Below are 17,716 nucleotides of genomic sequence, written 5' to 3'. Positions count from 1 at the left end.
CCAGTCTGTTTAGATTATGAGTTCAAAACATAACAACAAAAGGTTAAAAAAAATAGCCTTTTACTAAATTATGTTTTTTGATAGAAGACAAAAGTTGTTAACATAAGTGAGCCTCAGAGAACTGTCCAAAATAAAAAAAGGCAGGATATGACCCTTTTAAAGTTTATCATCTAAGCCCTGCATTAGATTCAATTCCACTGTAAGCTCATGTGTCTCGGGTGCAGGCATCATTTCATTTATTAATTTGCCCCATGACAGCAACTGCTCCTAGAAAAGTGAAACTTCTTCCTGGTTAATCATAGATTAGGCTATCTGGGGCATTCGGAAAGTGAAACACACCGTTGCCCCAGTAGCAAGTAATCACAGTACTGTGCCGTCTCATTCCTCATGCACGGCCGCTCTTTAATAAAATATCCATGGGCTTCCACCCAAGTCCAGAAATGTAATATGGAGTTAATGACACACGCCAAAGCGATGTACACAACAGTGGTGTGCGGTTGAAAGGTGAAATGAGGAGGCAAAGTCCCCTCTCTATCCGATGTAAAAATAATAATAATAATAATAATAATAATAAAAAAACAAGGTAAAGGGTCGGAAAATAGAAATCCATTTAATTTACACTGTTATAAATAATGATAAAGTGTAACAACTACAACAACCACAAGAACAACTACTTCTACAACAACAATAACAACAACTACTACTACTCCTACAACAACTACTCCTGCAAAAACAACAACAACTATTATTAATACTACAACAACTACTATTACTACAACAACAACTACTCCTACAACAACTACTATTAATACTACTACAACAACGACCACCACTACCACTACTACTACTAAAACAAATTCTACAACAACAACTACTACTACTACTACTACTCCTACAAAAACAACAATTACTATTAATACTACTACAACAACCACAACAACTACTACTACTACTACTACTACAACAACAGCAACAACAACTATTCCTACAACAACTACTATTAATACTACTACAACAACAACCACCACTACCACCACTACTACAACAACAACAACAACAACAACAACAACAACAACAACAACAACAACAACAACAACAACAACAACAACAACAACAACAACAACAACAACAACAACAACAACAACAACAACAACAACAACAACAACAACTACTACTACTACTACTACTACTACTACTCCTACAAAAACAACAACAACTATTATTACTACTACAACAACCACAACAACTACTACTACTACTACTACTACAACAACAACAACAACAACAACAACAACAACAACAACAACTACTACTACTACTACTCCTACAACTACTATTAATACTACTACAACAACCACTACTACCACCAATACTACTACAACAACAACAACAACAACCACAACAACATCAACTACTACTACTACTACTACTACTACCACCAATACTACAACAACAACAACAACTACTACTAATACTACTACAGCAACAACAACAGCAACTAATACTACTACTCCTACAACAACAACAACAACTACTACTACTACTCCTACAGCAACAACAACAACAACAACAACAACAACAACTTCTACTACTACTCCAACAACAACAGCAACTACTCCAACCACAACATATCCTACCATAAATATATACACTAGATATCGCAAAGGGACCCTGAGCATGCGTCAATAGCGCCGCCACATATGTACAGTGCTCCCAGGACAAATGTCATTCAACCGCACTTGTCAAGACAGTGTTATTACGTGAAGATGCGGGACTTTAGCGCTGTCTACGGGTGTAGTAACGAGCAAACAAAGAAAACAAAGCACAAAGGCAGAACATTTCATAGGTAATACTAAGTTTTTTTCTGTTTTTAATTGTTCTGAACTTTTGTGCTAATCAGGTAACGTTATTAATGATGACAGTCACTTACTGCATTCGCCATACGGCAAAGCAGCTCCAGATCGCACTAAACACTCGGCTTATGCTAGTTTTGTTGAATAAAATCAGCAAACAATGCAAAGGGAATATGACAACGAGATGCTGCGCTGCCAGAAACTTGTATTATTGTCGGCTAACGTTAGTAAAAGAGTCGTTCGGGGGATTCATTCACAAACGAATCGCTCCCTCCTTCAGTATGAGAAGCAGGAGAGGAGCTGTGTTTCAGGACCCGGATTATATTAAATTTAACAGGGAGGGTGAATAGTACATTTCTGTACACACAAACACAGCTTTTTGTCAGGAATGCCCGTGCGGTCATTGATCCATCAATGTGGAAAAGTGATGTCAAATTATAATTTTCGTAATTAGAAAAAAAAATTACACACTAACATCCAGGAAAACTCCCAATCATAGATATATGTGTATATGTGTATATCTCTGGCTTTGGATGGCCACAGTCCTCCACTGTACCTTGGTCGCGCATTCATTTCAAAGGAGCGCTACCCTGTTGCAAGATGGCAGCGCTATTGACGCAATCCGTCCAGTAGACAACAATAGGCCAGGCGACATCTAGTGTATATATCTATGATATCCTACAATTACAACAACAACAACAACAACAACAACAATTACTACTACTACTACTACAGCTACCACTACTACTACAGGAGCTACTCTAGCAACTAATCCTACAATTACAACAACAACAACTACTACTACTACTACTACAGCAACAACAAAACAAAAACTAATCCTAAAATTAGAACATCTACTCTTACAACAACTCCTACAACAACTACTACTCCTATAACAACAACAACAACAACAACAATCACAACAACAACAACTACTACTACTACTACTACTACTCCAACAGCAACAACAACAGCAACTCCTACAACAACTCCTACTCCTATGAATGCCATTAGTGTTTTCATTCAAAATATAAAAGCAACAGTTGTTATTTGATAATACTGTATATTATTATTTTAATATTACTTTATAATAACTGAGAATAATTGTTTAAGAATTAGCAAACAGTTAATTAAATATTTGTAAAGCATTAACTCTACATGAATAGACATTAGTAAGCATTTTATAACTACAGCTACACATGCTTGACCTACAATATGTATATACATGTATAACCTTTCCCTATTAAATTAAGCATTGCATTATTTACAAAGCATTTATTTAAAAGTAGCTTGTTTTTTAAAGACCGTTCAGAATGAGTAATTAAATGATTAATTAATTAATTAACATTTACAACTTATTTTTCAGGCTTAAAGTAATAGTTACTCTGGATGTTCGTAATTGCTTGATTAACACAACTTTATGCAGTTTTATGAGCTAATCTAAAATAAGGCCTATTTATGCTTTTTAAATCCTTTATAATGACAATCAAAAAGAAGTGAATGACTCAAAGAAATGAGTGATTCATAAATACAGTTGAGGAAAAAATGATTAGCCCCCTCATTTGTATACTTTTAAAATGATATTTAAGCGATATATAATGTTTAGTATTACATATGACCTTTTCTGATTTTATATTAATTTAAATGAGCAGCTCCGCATTCTTCACACACACACTTTCACATATCAAAGAGATGCACACACACACACACATACACATCCCAAACAAGGTCAAGCTGTGTCAGCAAAGGGCTAATCCAAAGCCTAGCCTTTCAAAGATCTGCATGGGGATATAGCACTGCCAGCAAGAACCAGTGTCCAGCATGGCGCAGGAGGGGCAGAGAGAGACATTCTTGGCTTACAGCATTAGCATAACACTCTCTTTACTTATTTCTCTCGCACAAACCGGGTCCAGCAGAGCAGCCATGCCGGTTTCTCTGTTACTGCGGCCAACAGATCTGAGAGCTGCAGGAGGAAATGAAATTCAGGTGACATTCAGCAGGTGCCGATGACTCACAAACATTCAGGTTATCTGAGCCGTCACATCCCTGTTTGCTATCAGGAGCAAAAAGTTCATGGATGCTCTTCATAAAGCTAATTATACTGTAGAACTGTTATCAACGTCAGGTTATCTTCTTTAGCGGCGCTTCGTTTAGATCCTGAATAATTAACACCTTATTCTGTGCGTTTCTAGCACCTAAAGTATCGTTTTATGCAGGTGCAAGGAGAACAAGGAGGAGAGGGAGGGAAAACTCCACACGGAGCATGTAGGTCACTCTAACCTTTCGTGAAGAACATTAGTTAAAATGTCAGGTTTGAAGCAGGTCTAACCACCCGCCTGAGCTCCGCACATGCTACTAGTACATTACCAAAATAGCAGCAAAATAATGTTGAAACAATATGTAGGTCAGGTTTCCTAGTCCTTAAGCGCAGCAGTGGCAGCGGATACTAAAAACACCCATTTGTAAAAGTTGAAACTAGAATTACGAAATATTAAAGGTTCAGGAAACCCTGGTGTTCTTTTTTTAATTTTTATTTTAACAGATTTGTGCATGTTGAGCATCAGTTAAGACAACGTTAGCACCTTTTAGCTTTAATTGTGGGAAAACTGGATAATTTTGGAGCTTTTTTCAGCTTTTTTTTTTTCATAATTTTCGGGGCAGGATCAAAATCAGTGACAGCGCAAATCTGCTAGTGGAGTGATGACACATCGGTTTGGCATTATTATTCATTGCAGAATTTTTTTATCCTATGAGAAGAGCCTGCTTCTTAATTATTCACGAGAGCCCATGCATTCTAAAGGCAAGGCAGACCTGCCAAGCTGTGAGGCCCAATGACTGGGTGAGAATTCGCCTGCACACGGGTTGCATGTTTGTTTCCAGCAAGCATTTTTGTCGAGAGAGCTGTAAAAGAATTGGAAAATGGCCGATTTTGTCTTTTATCAGTTGAGTTTGTTACTATTCTGACACATCGCCTATATATATCCGTGCTGTTGTGTTCACCTATTCTTTTAATTCTCAGAATTACCAGCAGGGTTAATAGTTGAAAAAGACAGAGCAAGAGACCTGCTGAACTGCTATCCACTGTGTCTGCATTCAGACCTGGGAATTCAGTAGGAGAGAAGTCTTCATATAAACATGATTATTTTTATTATGATATAACAAATAGTGGTTATGTGTATATGAAATAAAGAATAACAATTGTAGAAAGGGATTAAAATACTTACTGTTTATTTCTATGCATTTTAACTTTGTAAACTATGAAATCATGGATCTTCTCACAGTTTGTCTCATTTTGTGCACAACAGTTGTTCGCTCCCCTCTTTTTCCCCTGCTTTGCTGGCCACGCCCACTCCACCCTCTGCCAACATCGGTCCACGCTCATCATGATGCATTTCTGAGGTAGACGTGAACCAAAGGAGGGGAAGCTTTTCAGTTTTTCAGGTTCTAAATTTTTTTTGGTTTATTTTTGTTCATATGATAAAATATCAGCATGTTAAATTTGAGCACACTTTTATTCAAGGTTTTTGAATGTTTTTTTTTTTTATTGGGTAGAGAAAGCATTTGTCTTTCTAGCTAAAATTGTGTATTTAATTTAAATGTTATTATTAAATTCTTTGTAATTATAGGTTTACTAAAAATGTTTGAGGAAAACCTAGATTTTTTTTTTACAAATTCAAAGCAGACAAAAAGCACACACAGACACAAACATGCACACAATAATATCTTGCCAGTGATTCAAAGCTGTTTTTTTTTTTTTTTTGCACAACCCAAGTCTTCAGTGTCACACTAACCCACTAACTCAAAGCCAAATGTCGAATTCCCAGAATGTTACATACTAAAAAGCTGAATTTTTATGACCTATAATGAACAGAAAAAACAGACAGCCATTGTGTTCAGCACCGAGCAGACAAAGTAAAGAAAATGCAACAAAAAGTATTTTAAAAGCCTGGTGACTGCATTTGACTTTTGCATTTGAGCGATTACTAGTTGGCACTGAAAAATGACCAAACAAGTTAAAAAGCATGATATACAGTAAAAACATCACCTTTAATAAAAGTAGTGGGAAAAAAAACACTAGCATGCAAAACAAACCAAAAATGATAATTCCCTGACTTTTAATATCTGGAATTGACCTTGATTTTAATGAGCTTTCAAGACATTCCAGAAATTCTATGACCCATAGTAACCCTGATCACAAGATCCTTTAGAAATCATAACGAATTAGACATGTTGATTTTTTTTACTAAAGAAACATTTCTTATTAGCTTGATAGTAGTATAAAAAGCAATCATTCAACACGCACTGAAAAAATTACAGTCCAAAGCCCCTGAACATGCACAGAGCCAGATACAACATTACTATACAGTATTTGTCATTCACTGGAGATCAAATTAAACGTACATTTTTTAATATGTACAGTTGAAGTCTAATAAGGTAATATATTACCTAATGACGTTTTACAGAATAATTTTTTTTTTACAGTATTTCCTATAATCTTTCTTCTTCTGTAAAAAAATATTATAGACTTCTTTGTTTTATTTCAGCTAGAATAAAAGCATTTTTTATTTATTTATTTACTTATTTATTTTTAAGGTCAATATTATTAGTCCCTTTGAGCATTTTTTTCCCATTGTCTACTGAACTAACCTAATTACCATAACTTTAAATTGCATTTACATTTAAGCTGAATACTAGTAAAAATATTTTTCAACATATTATGTACCGTCATCATGGCAAAGTTAAACAAAATCAGTTATTAGAAATTAGTTATTAAAAATATTTTATTTAGAAATTATTATGTTTGAAAATCGTTCCGTTAAACAGAAATGCGAAAAAATATACAAGGGAAGGAGTTAATAATTCTGACTACAATTGTACATATACTGTATATGGGTGTTTGACATTGTGAATGCATTGATTATGTGTCCTTTCCTTTCTTTATGATCCGGGTCTACAGAAGTGGGTAAATATGTTGACAGGTAATATGCATTCATGTGCTGAGTGTGCTCTCCTGCTCTCGAGATTGCGTGTTTCGGTCACCCTCTTGCTCTCCTCAACATCAATGGAACTCAGGACAAGCCCATTTGTATTACATTCTAATCAGATTTTACCAAATATATATGTGACCCTGATGATTGTACCTACGGTGATGACATAGCAATTGACTAAAAAAAGACTGTTGTTTACCTAAAACTGAATTGAAAAAGTGGTACTAATCCACATCTAATGTGAAAAAAAGCTATGGTATATAAAAATGTCAATATTAGTTCCCACATTAATACTGCAGTGACATGCATCACGATTTCAAAGAAACTGATACAAATCTCATCACAGCCGTGACAGTATCTTCCAAATGAGGTTAATTGTGTCAAGCACAGACATCAGCATTTTGGACACATAACTCATTTGACAATAGGACTTTGATCATCACAGAACACATTTCCAAAACCGACAGCAAAAACAGCAAAGACAAATCGATGAATAAATGACAAATGAGGCACACAAAAAAAGTTAAACAAAGCAACTGCATTATTTATTCATGTCACAATGCACTGGGTGTCAGCATAGCATTGATTCATGGCTTGGAAAAGTACAAAAAAAAGTTTAGTAAATGAGACTTCAGTTTAACTCAATTTATTTAGTGAAACGTGAATTGAATCACTCAGATGGCTGAACTAATTTAAATTGGTCAAACTCACATTTTCTGGTTAATGATACAAACAAGAGCTATACAAAGTGCTATTAGTTCACTGATATTTTGGCAGATATTTGTTCTAGTGGTCTGTTAACAACCGAGACTAAATTGAGTCATTATGCAAGTTGAGATTTGCACCAGAATTAACAAGCCTGAATATGTGAAGCAATCATTCATACTCAGAAAAATCTTTTCTGTAAACTGTGATCAATATTATTGTTATTCGGTAACGGTTGGCACCATGACAATGGAAGTGAAGATCCAAATGGAAGTGAGGCATCAAAATGTTTTATTAAAGAGCTCCTATTTTGCATTATAAAATGACATATTTTGGTCTTGGATGTCTTCAACGAAAGGCTGATATACATGCAAGGTAAAAAAAAAAAAAAAAACACTTTCTTTGACTTATAATATGCATTTATTTTATCTAATTATTCCAACGACTCCCATATGCTTTGTTCAGCGATTCATTTGTCCCCAAACCCCTCCTTTGTGTGAGACTAATCTGCAGTGATTGGTCAGATGATCCAGTCTGTTGTGATTGGTCTGGGTTCAGCACGAGACAGATAGAAACACTCAACATGGCTATGAAGTAGCACACAGAGTATGTGAGAGCCCAATGCAGGAATGCAATAAAGCCAAGCAGTTAAACTTCAGTATATTACTCTACTCTTAAACCTAAACCCCAAGTAATAACAAAGACACACATTCATTATTAATCCACACAGTGGCTAAAGTTAAACTATTCTTAAACTTGACCACATGTGTGAGGAACAGCTGATCTTTCTGTCATGATCAGTCCTGTGATCCCCTGCACTCCACTTGTGTCTGAAGGGAAAGGCCTGTTCACGTTTTACCAGATCTGGTAGTTCATATTTGATGATGTACTGTATCGATGTCAATGTGTTCAAGAAAATGATCTGAACCCATTTGTTTATTCGACTCTGAGTTGACTATTTTGTTAAAGAATCAATATTTTAAAACATTGACAGGTCTGAGACCTGTTACTGAAAAGGAGTTAAACAAACTACCGGTTGCAAAATATGTTTTGGTTTGACAAAATCAAACAAACCCTAAAATTCTGTCGCATGCTGCAGCGAAAAGGGGCAGGATTAAACAAGATGATTACACATTTTTAAAAAGTAAGCGATTGGTCCATATTTTAAATGTCTGTCCAGAGAGATCATGTTTTGATCTTCGATTGGTCTCATGAAATCACATGATGCAAGAGTTCAGAACAGAGTTTACCACGCTTGAACTTTCCAATGCAATGAACTGCGAAACTTGGCGCAGAAGCTTGTGTTACCAGTTTCCATGTGATGGACAGTGCAGTGCAGTTTCTTTAATAACCATGCCGAGTACAGCTGAGGTGGAGCAAAACGATTAAAAACTTCTACATAAACTGAAAGTTTCCAGTCACAAGGTTTTTAAAAGTGCTCAGATGCATGTCTATGAATTTTAGTCTGCGTATGAATGGAAATGCAGTGTGACCCTGGCTTATCTCTAGACTGAATTCAGCTAAAAGTGTAACATGTGCACCAAACAGCCAATCACATGAGACATTAGAGTGAGAGTCAATGCAATTAAAAAAAAAAAAAAAATCAGAGCTATCATCATCAAAAACATAATGAATTGAAACATCTACAAGGCAGAAATAAACATTGATGATGCAGCAAAAGTTAAGGCAAATTTTATAATAATCAATACTAAACAATAATCTAATTTTAAAGATGTAAGTTCACAAACAGCTCAAAATGTTGTATTAAAGCAATACATAATTGTGTTTTTTTTTTTTTTACTTTAAGCCAATATAACTCTCTTCACAACAACACAGACACAGGTTGTTTCTCCAGAACGGGCGTTTATTTAAGGTCGTCCATAATGTTCTTTGCGGCTGTTGCCGTGACGCCGTGAGAACTGTATTAGTAAATGAACACAGTACAAACGTATAAGCAATTATACAAACTACGATTATCTAATACATTATTAAGCAAAACAAATACCTCGTTGGTCGCTTGTCATGAAAAGAGGGTCCTTGGATTAATAAAGTCTTCTTCACTGTCCTTTGAATTATGACAGCAGCAACTTTATGCTTCTTAAACACATGTAACTTTACACAGCACTGACATGCGTCTGATCATCGTCAGTCTATCCGGGGATCCATAAACAAGTCACTCACATTACACGTCATTTCCTCAAAGTGACACGTTTCCATAATAAACCTCTTAAAGTACAACATATGAAATAATAACACATTTGAACCTTTCAACACGTTTACATTTATAAATACACCTCAGCTAAATTAATACAAAATATTATGACCTTAAATTACTAAAGGATGAAATATGAAACAAATATGTAAAATAAATATGCAATTATGCAAAAATGCTTAATAACAGCACTTACACTCCCACCAAAATCTCCTTTACTTGAAATGTGAGATTTTCTATAAACAATTATTGAAGTTAAATCAAGTTTCAGAGTGTAATTGTGTCATGTGCCTGACTTAACTGGCTTCAATTAAAGTGACTACCTTATGAACTGGCCTTTCTAAATACACTGATCTAGATTGTGGCTTCCCTTTGACCAATGTAGTGTCACTAAGTAGTAACTTCAACTTTCTTACAATGCCATCAGCACTTGAGTATGTTTCCACTACTCTAGCAAGCTTCCACTCATTTCTCTGAGCACTCTCATCTTGAAGTATCACAATGTCATTTACTTGTGAATTTCTTGATGTTCTCTGCCATTTCTGACGTAGCTGGAGATTTAGCAAATATTCTCGTTTCCATCTCTGCCAGAATTCATTTGCGAGGAACTGCACTCTTTTCCATCTTTTACGCAGATAGAGGTCTTGCTTATCAAAGTTTCCTGGTGGTGGTACAATGACTGAAGACTTCATAGTTAGTATGTGGTTGGGAGTGAGGGGTTCTGGACCAGTAGGATGATAAAGATGTTCAATACTTAATGGCCTGCTGTTGATTATGGCCATTGTCTCATAGAGGAATGTTCTAAGAGTCGTTGAGTCAAGTCTGCAAGCAGATCCATCGAGCATGGCATTCAAGATGCTTCGTATTGTCTGTATCTGGCGCTCCCACACTCCGCCCATATGACTCGCTGAGGGAACATTTACTACAAATTCACAACCAATAGCTCGAACACGTTCTTGATCCATCCCTCTGAGCAGATCAGAAAACTCTCTTCTGGCACCCATGAAATTTGTTCCCTGATCGCATCTTATTTGTCGCACAGGTCCCCTAATAGCTACGAACACCCTAAGAGCGTTGATGAAGGCATCTGTCGTCAAATCATCTAGAGTCTCTATGTGCACTGCTCTAGAGCACAAACAAGTAAACAGCAATCCATACCGTTTTAGTTCCTTCCTTCCTTCCTTTACTATGAAAGGGCCAAAACAATCTATTCCACAGCATGTAAAGGGGGGAGATGTCTCAGTTCTTTCTTCTGGCAAATCTGCCATTTTTTGAATCTCTGTAGTTCCTCTGTATCTTCTACATTTTACACATTTGTAGATATGTGACGAGACCACACTTCCACATCCTAAGATCCATATTCCATTCGCACGTATCTCATTCATTGTCATGCCCCTTCCTTGGTGGTATATGCGCTCATGGTGATGTTTGACGAGTAAGGCATATATATGAGACTTTTTTGGAAGTAACGCAGGATGCTTTACATCATAATCTAGGCTTGATCTTGTTAGCCTTCCTCCCACCCTGAGAAGACCTTCCTTGTCCAAGAAAGGACTCAATCGATGCAAATTGCTGTGTTTGTTTAGATAATTTTCTTTCTGAAGTTTGATATGTCGAATGTCTTCGGCGAAGGCATCATCTTGTACAATTTTAATGATGACATTTTCTGCTGCCTTTCTTTCTTCAAGACTAGTCATTCCATTCCTTCTTGGTTGAATTCCCTTGAATTCTCTGACAAACCTTTTAAGCCTGGCGACTGCTCTCACCAAACTTGACCAGTCTGAAAATTTTGCAAATCGAGTAACCATTAAATCGATCTCTTTAGTCCTGATGGTATGAATGTTGGTCTTGCGGAGCTCAGGGTCAGTAATTTCCAGATCCCTCACCACTTCCTCTTCACACAGAAGGATTTTCTGCCACAGAAAGTCAGGTCCTTTTAACCAATTGGACTCTTTTAGCTGAGCAGCACTCAGCCCTCTTGAGGCATAATCAGCAGGGTTGTTTTCTGAACTGACATGTCGCCATTGTGCTGGACATGTGCTGGACCTTATGCGTTGAATCCGATTTGCTACGAATGTGTGGAATCTTTTGGCATCATTGTTCACATAGCCAAGAACTACCCTTGAGTCAGTCCAGTAATATTCTTGCAAATCTTCAATCTCAAGCTCTCTTTTGACAATGTTTCCATTTCGGACTGAAGTCACAGCTGCTGATAGTTCAAGTCTCGGGATAGTTGTTTGCTTGGTGAGGGTTACTCTGGCTTTCCCAATAACAAGTGAGCAACTGATTTGTCCTGTTTCACTTGTTGCTCTAAGATATGAACAGGCACCATATCCACTAAGACTTGCATCAGAAAAGCTGTGTAGCTCATAAGAAACAGGCCTGTCAAAATTTGATGAAAGGTAGCTTCTAGGAATCTTTAAGTCAGCCAAATGGGGCAAATCTCGAAGCCATGACTCCCATTGTGGTAGAATATGCTCAGGCAGATCTTCATCCCAGCTTACTTTATCTTTGCACAATACTTGAAGAATCTGCTTGCCTACTAGTAAAAAAGGTGCTACAAACCCTAACGGATCGTAGACAGAGGCTACTGTTGAAAGAACACCTCTTCTAGTCATTGGATTTTTCTTGACTATCACTCTAAATTGGAATTCATCTGCTTCAATGCATCATTGAACTCCAAGTGCACGTTCTATATGAAGCTCTCCCAAAGCCATATCCAGATCTCTGGCCTGAGCACAGTCCTCAGGTGGTATTGTGGCTATCACTTCCATATCATTGGAAACAAACTTGTGCAGACGAAGATTTCCTGTTTTACACAAAGCTCTTGCTTCATCCACAAGATGTATAGCTTCTGCAGATGTACTTACACTTGTTAAGCCATCGTCGACATAAAAACTCCTCTGGATAAACTTGATAGCCTCTTCACTAAAGCTTCCATGACCTTGCGATGCTAAGTACTTGAGTCCAAAGTTTGAGCAGCCAGGGGATGAAGCGGCACCGAAAAGGTGTACTCTCATTCTGTACACAGAAGGCTTGGAATCCAGATTGCCATTGTCCCACCAAAGAAATCTCAAATAGTCTTGATGTTCCTTTGTAACATGAAATTGATGGAACATTCTTTCAATGTCACACATAATGGCTATTGGACCCTTTCTAAATCGACACAGCACTCCAACTAAGGTGTTGGTGAGGTCTGGACCAGTCAAGAGGTGATCGTTTAGAGAGGCCTCTTGGAAGCGCGCTGAACAATCAAACACCACACGAATCTTCCCTGGTTTGTGGGGGTGGTAGACTCTATGGTGCGGAATGTACCATGCTGATTTGTTATCAAGCTCAGAACTTGGAACTCTTTCAGCATCTCCTCGGCTTATGATGTCACTCATGAAGTGTACGTAATCTTCATAATACTGTTTGTCTCTCCTCAGTCGACGTTTTAATGAGATAAGTCTATGAATTGCAGATTGTTTATTATCTGGTAAACTAGGATTTTCTGTCTTGAAAGGAAGTGGGAGTTCAAGGTGTCCATCCTCTTTGTGTTTCACACCTTCTTTTACTTTAGACAAAAAGAGAATATCTTCTTGAGAAACTGGATTGTCATCAGCACTATGATCTGTGAAGTCTAACTCGAGTGCCTTAATTATGTCTGTGGGAAGTACTTCCTTGACTACATTTCGACATACAAAATGCACCTCTTGCTTTAGCTCAACTGATGGCTTCACTGTAGGCATCACTGGGCAAACTAAAGTTCTATGACTGACTCCAATCGCATCACCATAGTCATCTGCTGGATATGAGCATCCAACTATGCTCCAGCCGAGATCGGTTCGTTGTGCATATGGATGATTTTCTTCTCCAAATAAGATTTCCTTAGGCAGAAGTGCTTGCTGACAGTTGTAGCCAATCAAAAGTCCAACTTCACAGTCCAGTGCTGGTGGAATCTTATTTGCCAACTGCTCCAGATGAGGCCATTTTAAAGCAGTTTTAGACGTAGGTATATGTGATCTGTTCACTGGAATGAATTCACGTGTGAAAACTGCTGGCAGATGTATGATTTTCTCAGAATTATGCCCTCTCACCTGCAGACCAGAAACCTTATGACAACGTATGGTCGTTGACCTTGAGGACATCGTGGATAACTGCAAACTAGCGTTCTCCATGTTCACTTTAAGCCTTTGAGCTACTTCATCCAAGATGAAAGTGGTGTCACTCTGCGTGTCTAAAAGTGCATAGACAAGGATTTCTTGATCGGGCAGTTTTGTTGATGATACCCAAACTGGTATGATCGTGGATGTTTGTGTGTTTGGGTCTTCCTGCCTAACTGTATTGGTAATTGCAACGGCAACTATCTCCGTTCCATCAGCCTTTTCCTTTGAATCGCCACTTTCCTTCACAACAGACCTTTGATATTCTTTGAACTTGTCATCATGCAAACATGTAGGATGTCTCTTCTGACACTTTTCACATGTGCTCTTATTTTCACATCTTCTTGAATGATGACCAGTTTGCAAACAACCAAAACAAAGTTTTTCTGTGCGAACAAACTTGACACGATCCTGAACATCCTTCTCTATGAACCTTCTGCACTTTGCTAAGCCATGTCCTGTTCTTTTACAAAATACACATGCTGGGAAAGTACTCTGAGTTGTGTTTGTGTAAAATGTTTTTGCTTGAGAAGGCTGGTTTCGTGAGTATTTCGGTTTTGTAGCTTCCACACTCCTAAGTGCCTGTACCGAAGAAATAGGATCGCAGGCGAGATCCGACTCATTTGACAAGAAGTCTACAAACTCCTTGAATTTTGGGTAATCTCCATATACCTGTCTGAATTCCATCACCTTACGGTTCCATCTAGACACTAACCAATCTGGCAATTTTAGTAGAATCCTTTGATTTTCGTTACAGTCATTTAGAACCTCCAAAGTCTTCAGATGAGGCATCGCAGCTTCACAACTCTTGAGGAAGTCAGTGAATTCTCTTAGTTCACAACCATCTTTAGAGCTTATCTTTGGCCATCCATGCAGCTTATCTCTGAATGACTTCCCAATTATAAATGGGTCACCAAAGCGTTTTTCTAACAGCTGCCAAGCAGAATCATATGCTTCTTCAGTGCCAAGTAAGAAAAAACCTTCTACAGTTTTCTTTGCAGCGCCACCTAAGTATTTTCTTAAATAATACAGCTTCTCATTTTTTGGGATGTTTTTCCTGTCAATCAATGTCTCAAAAGAAAGACGCCAATCCTTGAATTTTAATGGATCTCCAGTAAACAATGCAGGCTCTGAAATAGGAAGACGATTGGCACTCATAACTTCTGCTAATGTGCTGACCAGGTCAGAACCATTTTGTGCTTGGGCCATTAATGGTGAATATAGTGAACCTTGAGGTGTGCGTTGTGGGAGATGATTTTGATCTTGGTGTACAACTGGCTGGGACTTTGGAATAAATGAAGGACTTGATGCATGTAGCACCTGCGTTGGCGCTGGCAGAGACTTATGAACAAAGGAAGAGCTTATGAAATCAGGAACTTTGTTATCAATGACTGATAGAGCATCTTGCTTCAATTCAGCTGCTTCAATGTCTCCTTCCGCTTGATCATAGACCCTAACTCGTGCTCTTGCAGCATTCAACTTCTTTATTTCCTCTAGGCGCTCAAGATTTCTGCGTTTATCTTGCATTGCTTGTTTCCTGGCCAGATCCTCAGATTCAAATTGTGCCATACGTAGTTTACTTTCTGCCTCTAACCTTTGAAGTTCAGATACTTCCCTGTCTTGCTCTTCCAACACCGCCAAGACTTCCTGACATGCAGCTGCTTCAGCTACAGCTTCATTTCTTTTGCCTGAGTGGATGCTAGAATGGGTTGAACTGCATTTAGTTTGATGAGACAGTGGTCTTGATAAAGAGCTTGTTGAGTCTAAGACTGATCCAACATCAGGCCAGGGTTCTTCAATTTCATCTGATGCATGCCCTTCAAGATGCATTTGTGCTCTTTTAACAATGAATCCTGAAAGCGATATGCACACATCAATCCTGCGTCGTAGGTCTTGTTCAGGAATTTGAACTTGACGTAGTTCTTCATATATGGCTTTCACATTAGAACAGCTGCTTTCAATATTGTGAATAAGCTCATTCAATTCTTCTTGAGAAGCTTCATCCGAGAATATTTCCTTACTTAATCTTGCATAATATCTCCACTTCTCATAAACTATTCTATACTGTCGCTTTAAACCCTTTAACTTAGCTTCTTGAAGCTCTTTTCCCTTTTCTGTAAGAGTTCTAGCTCTTTCACTTCTTCGCAGCTCTGTAGCTTCAGGTTGTGCAGGTGATATTTCCCCTTTACGGCAAGTCTCTGTTTGTGTATCAGACATTTTGATATAAATATTAATATTACTGTATATGTATGGTGTATGTAAACAAAATTAGTGAACTTAGACTGTGTAAATGTAGCTCAATGTAAAATGTAAATGTTTACTGTATAAAATCCTTAACGCCTGTTAAACTACATAAGAAATAAAATATAAAGTATGTATGTCAATATTGAATTAAAGTATTATCATGTAACAAATTCCCTTGTTAAAGAAATAATCAGCAATTAGTTGACTATATAGATGCAGTATAAACCTAAAATATTCCAAAAATAAACTCAAGTTAAATTTACTGACTAATCCTTTCACAAACCACCTTTACATCAGTAATATTGAACAAATAAATCAGTCGATTTCAATTTCAGTAACTAATGAACTTATCAATAACTTAAATGCACTCTTAAATAATACCAGATAAATATCAGCACATTAAATTTGTCCCAAAACTGAAGGCTGAGCAACACAATTAGATTTGAGTCCTTACTGCACTTTCAAGTTCAATCACTTCTCTGACCACCTTAACTGTGGCAGAGTACTTTCTGATTTCAGTCTGAAACGTTGCACTTTCAACTCAGTCTAATCATCACTGTGTGTAACTGCGTGTTACTTCGGCACTGTAACTTGAGCCCTCCTTATCTTCAGCTGGACGTTGTCTCGACGTTACCCGCGAGGACGTTGCTTTCATACCCGCGTCGATCTGCGTCGAGTTCTCACTATAACTCTCTTCACAACAACACAGACACAGGTTGTTTCTCCAGAACGGGCGTTTATTTAAGGTCGTCCATAATGTTCTTTGCGGCTGTTGCCGTGACGCCGTGACGCCGTGAGAACTGTATTAGTAAATGAACACAGTACAAACGTATAAGCAATTATACAAACTACGATTATCTAATACATTATTAAGCAAAACAAATACCTCGTTGGTCGCTTGTCATGAAAAGAGGGTCCTTGGATTAATAAAGTCTTCTTCACTGTCCTTTGAATTATGACAGCAGCAACTTTATGCTTCTTAAACACATGTAACTTTACACAGCACTGACATGCGTCTGATCATCGTCAGTCTATCCGGGGATCCATAAACAAGTCACTCACATTACACGTCATTTCCTCAAAGTGACACGTTTCCATAATAAACGTCTTAAAGTACAACATATGAAATAATAACACATTTGAACCTTTCAACACGTTTACATTTATAAATACACCTCAGCTAAATTAATACAAAATATTATGACCTTAAATTACTAAAGGATGAAATATGAAACAAATATGTAAAATAAATATGCAATTATGCAAAAATGCTTAATAACAGCACTTACAGCCAATATTAATGTTAATTGACAATTCAAGTATTCAATATTCAAATACACTATAAATACATAAATAATTGGGGTCAGCAAATATAAGTAAATAATTCATTATAATACATGTCATGACTCAAAAATGCTTTGTGAAAAATTGTTTGTTTTTTTAGAGCAAAAAATATGCACATTGAGTAAAAGTGGCTTTATGGGGTACAGTGTATGCAGAAGTATGCAGAAGGACTTTTAATTTGGCAGTAACATGGGTCAAGCGTTTATGGCGAACTGTATACCATTA

General features: G+C 37.3%; 2 protein-coding genes across 7 annotated transcripts in view; both read right to left on the bottom strand.

The window, feature by feature from the left end:
• The window catches only part of dok6 (docking protein 6), a 173,498-nt gene that overhangs the window by 121,445 nt on the left and 34,337 nt on the right, over nt 1-17,716 (bottom strand).
• LOC141380700 (uncharacterized) lies at nt 1,844-17,393 on the bottom strand. Its single transcript, XM_073940705.1, has 2 exons — nt 17,034-17,393; nt 1,844-16,947 (listed from the first exon to the last, which is right to left on the bottom strand). Exon 2 carries the CDS (start codon nt 16,118-16,120, stop codon nt 12,428-12,430), a length of 3,693 nt encoding a protein of 1,230 aa, XP_073796806.1. The 5' UTR covers nt 16,121-16,947; nt 17,034-17,393; the 3' UTR covers nt 1,844-12,427.

This window comes from Danio rerio, chromosome 24, assembly GCF_049306965.1.
Source record: "Danio rerio strain Tuebingen ecotype United States chromosome 24, GRCz12tu, whole genome shotgun sequence".
Taxonomy (NCBI): Eukaryota; Metazoa; Chordata; class Actinopteri; order Cypriniformes; family Danionidae; genus Danio; species Danio rerio.
This window is presented reverse-complemented; position numbering and strand designations above follow the sequence as displayed.

Bases quoted from the DNA above. Each gene is read 5' to 3' on its own strand.
- LOC141380700 (XM_073940705.1), bottom strand. From the start codon at position 16,120: ATGTCTGATACACAAACAGAGACTTGCCGTAAAGGGGAAATATCACCT.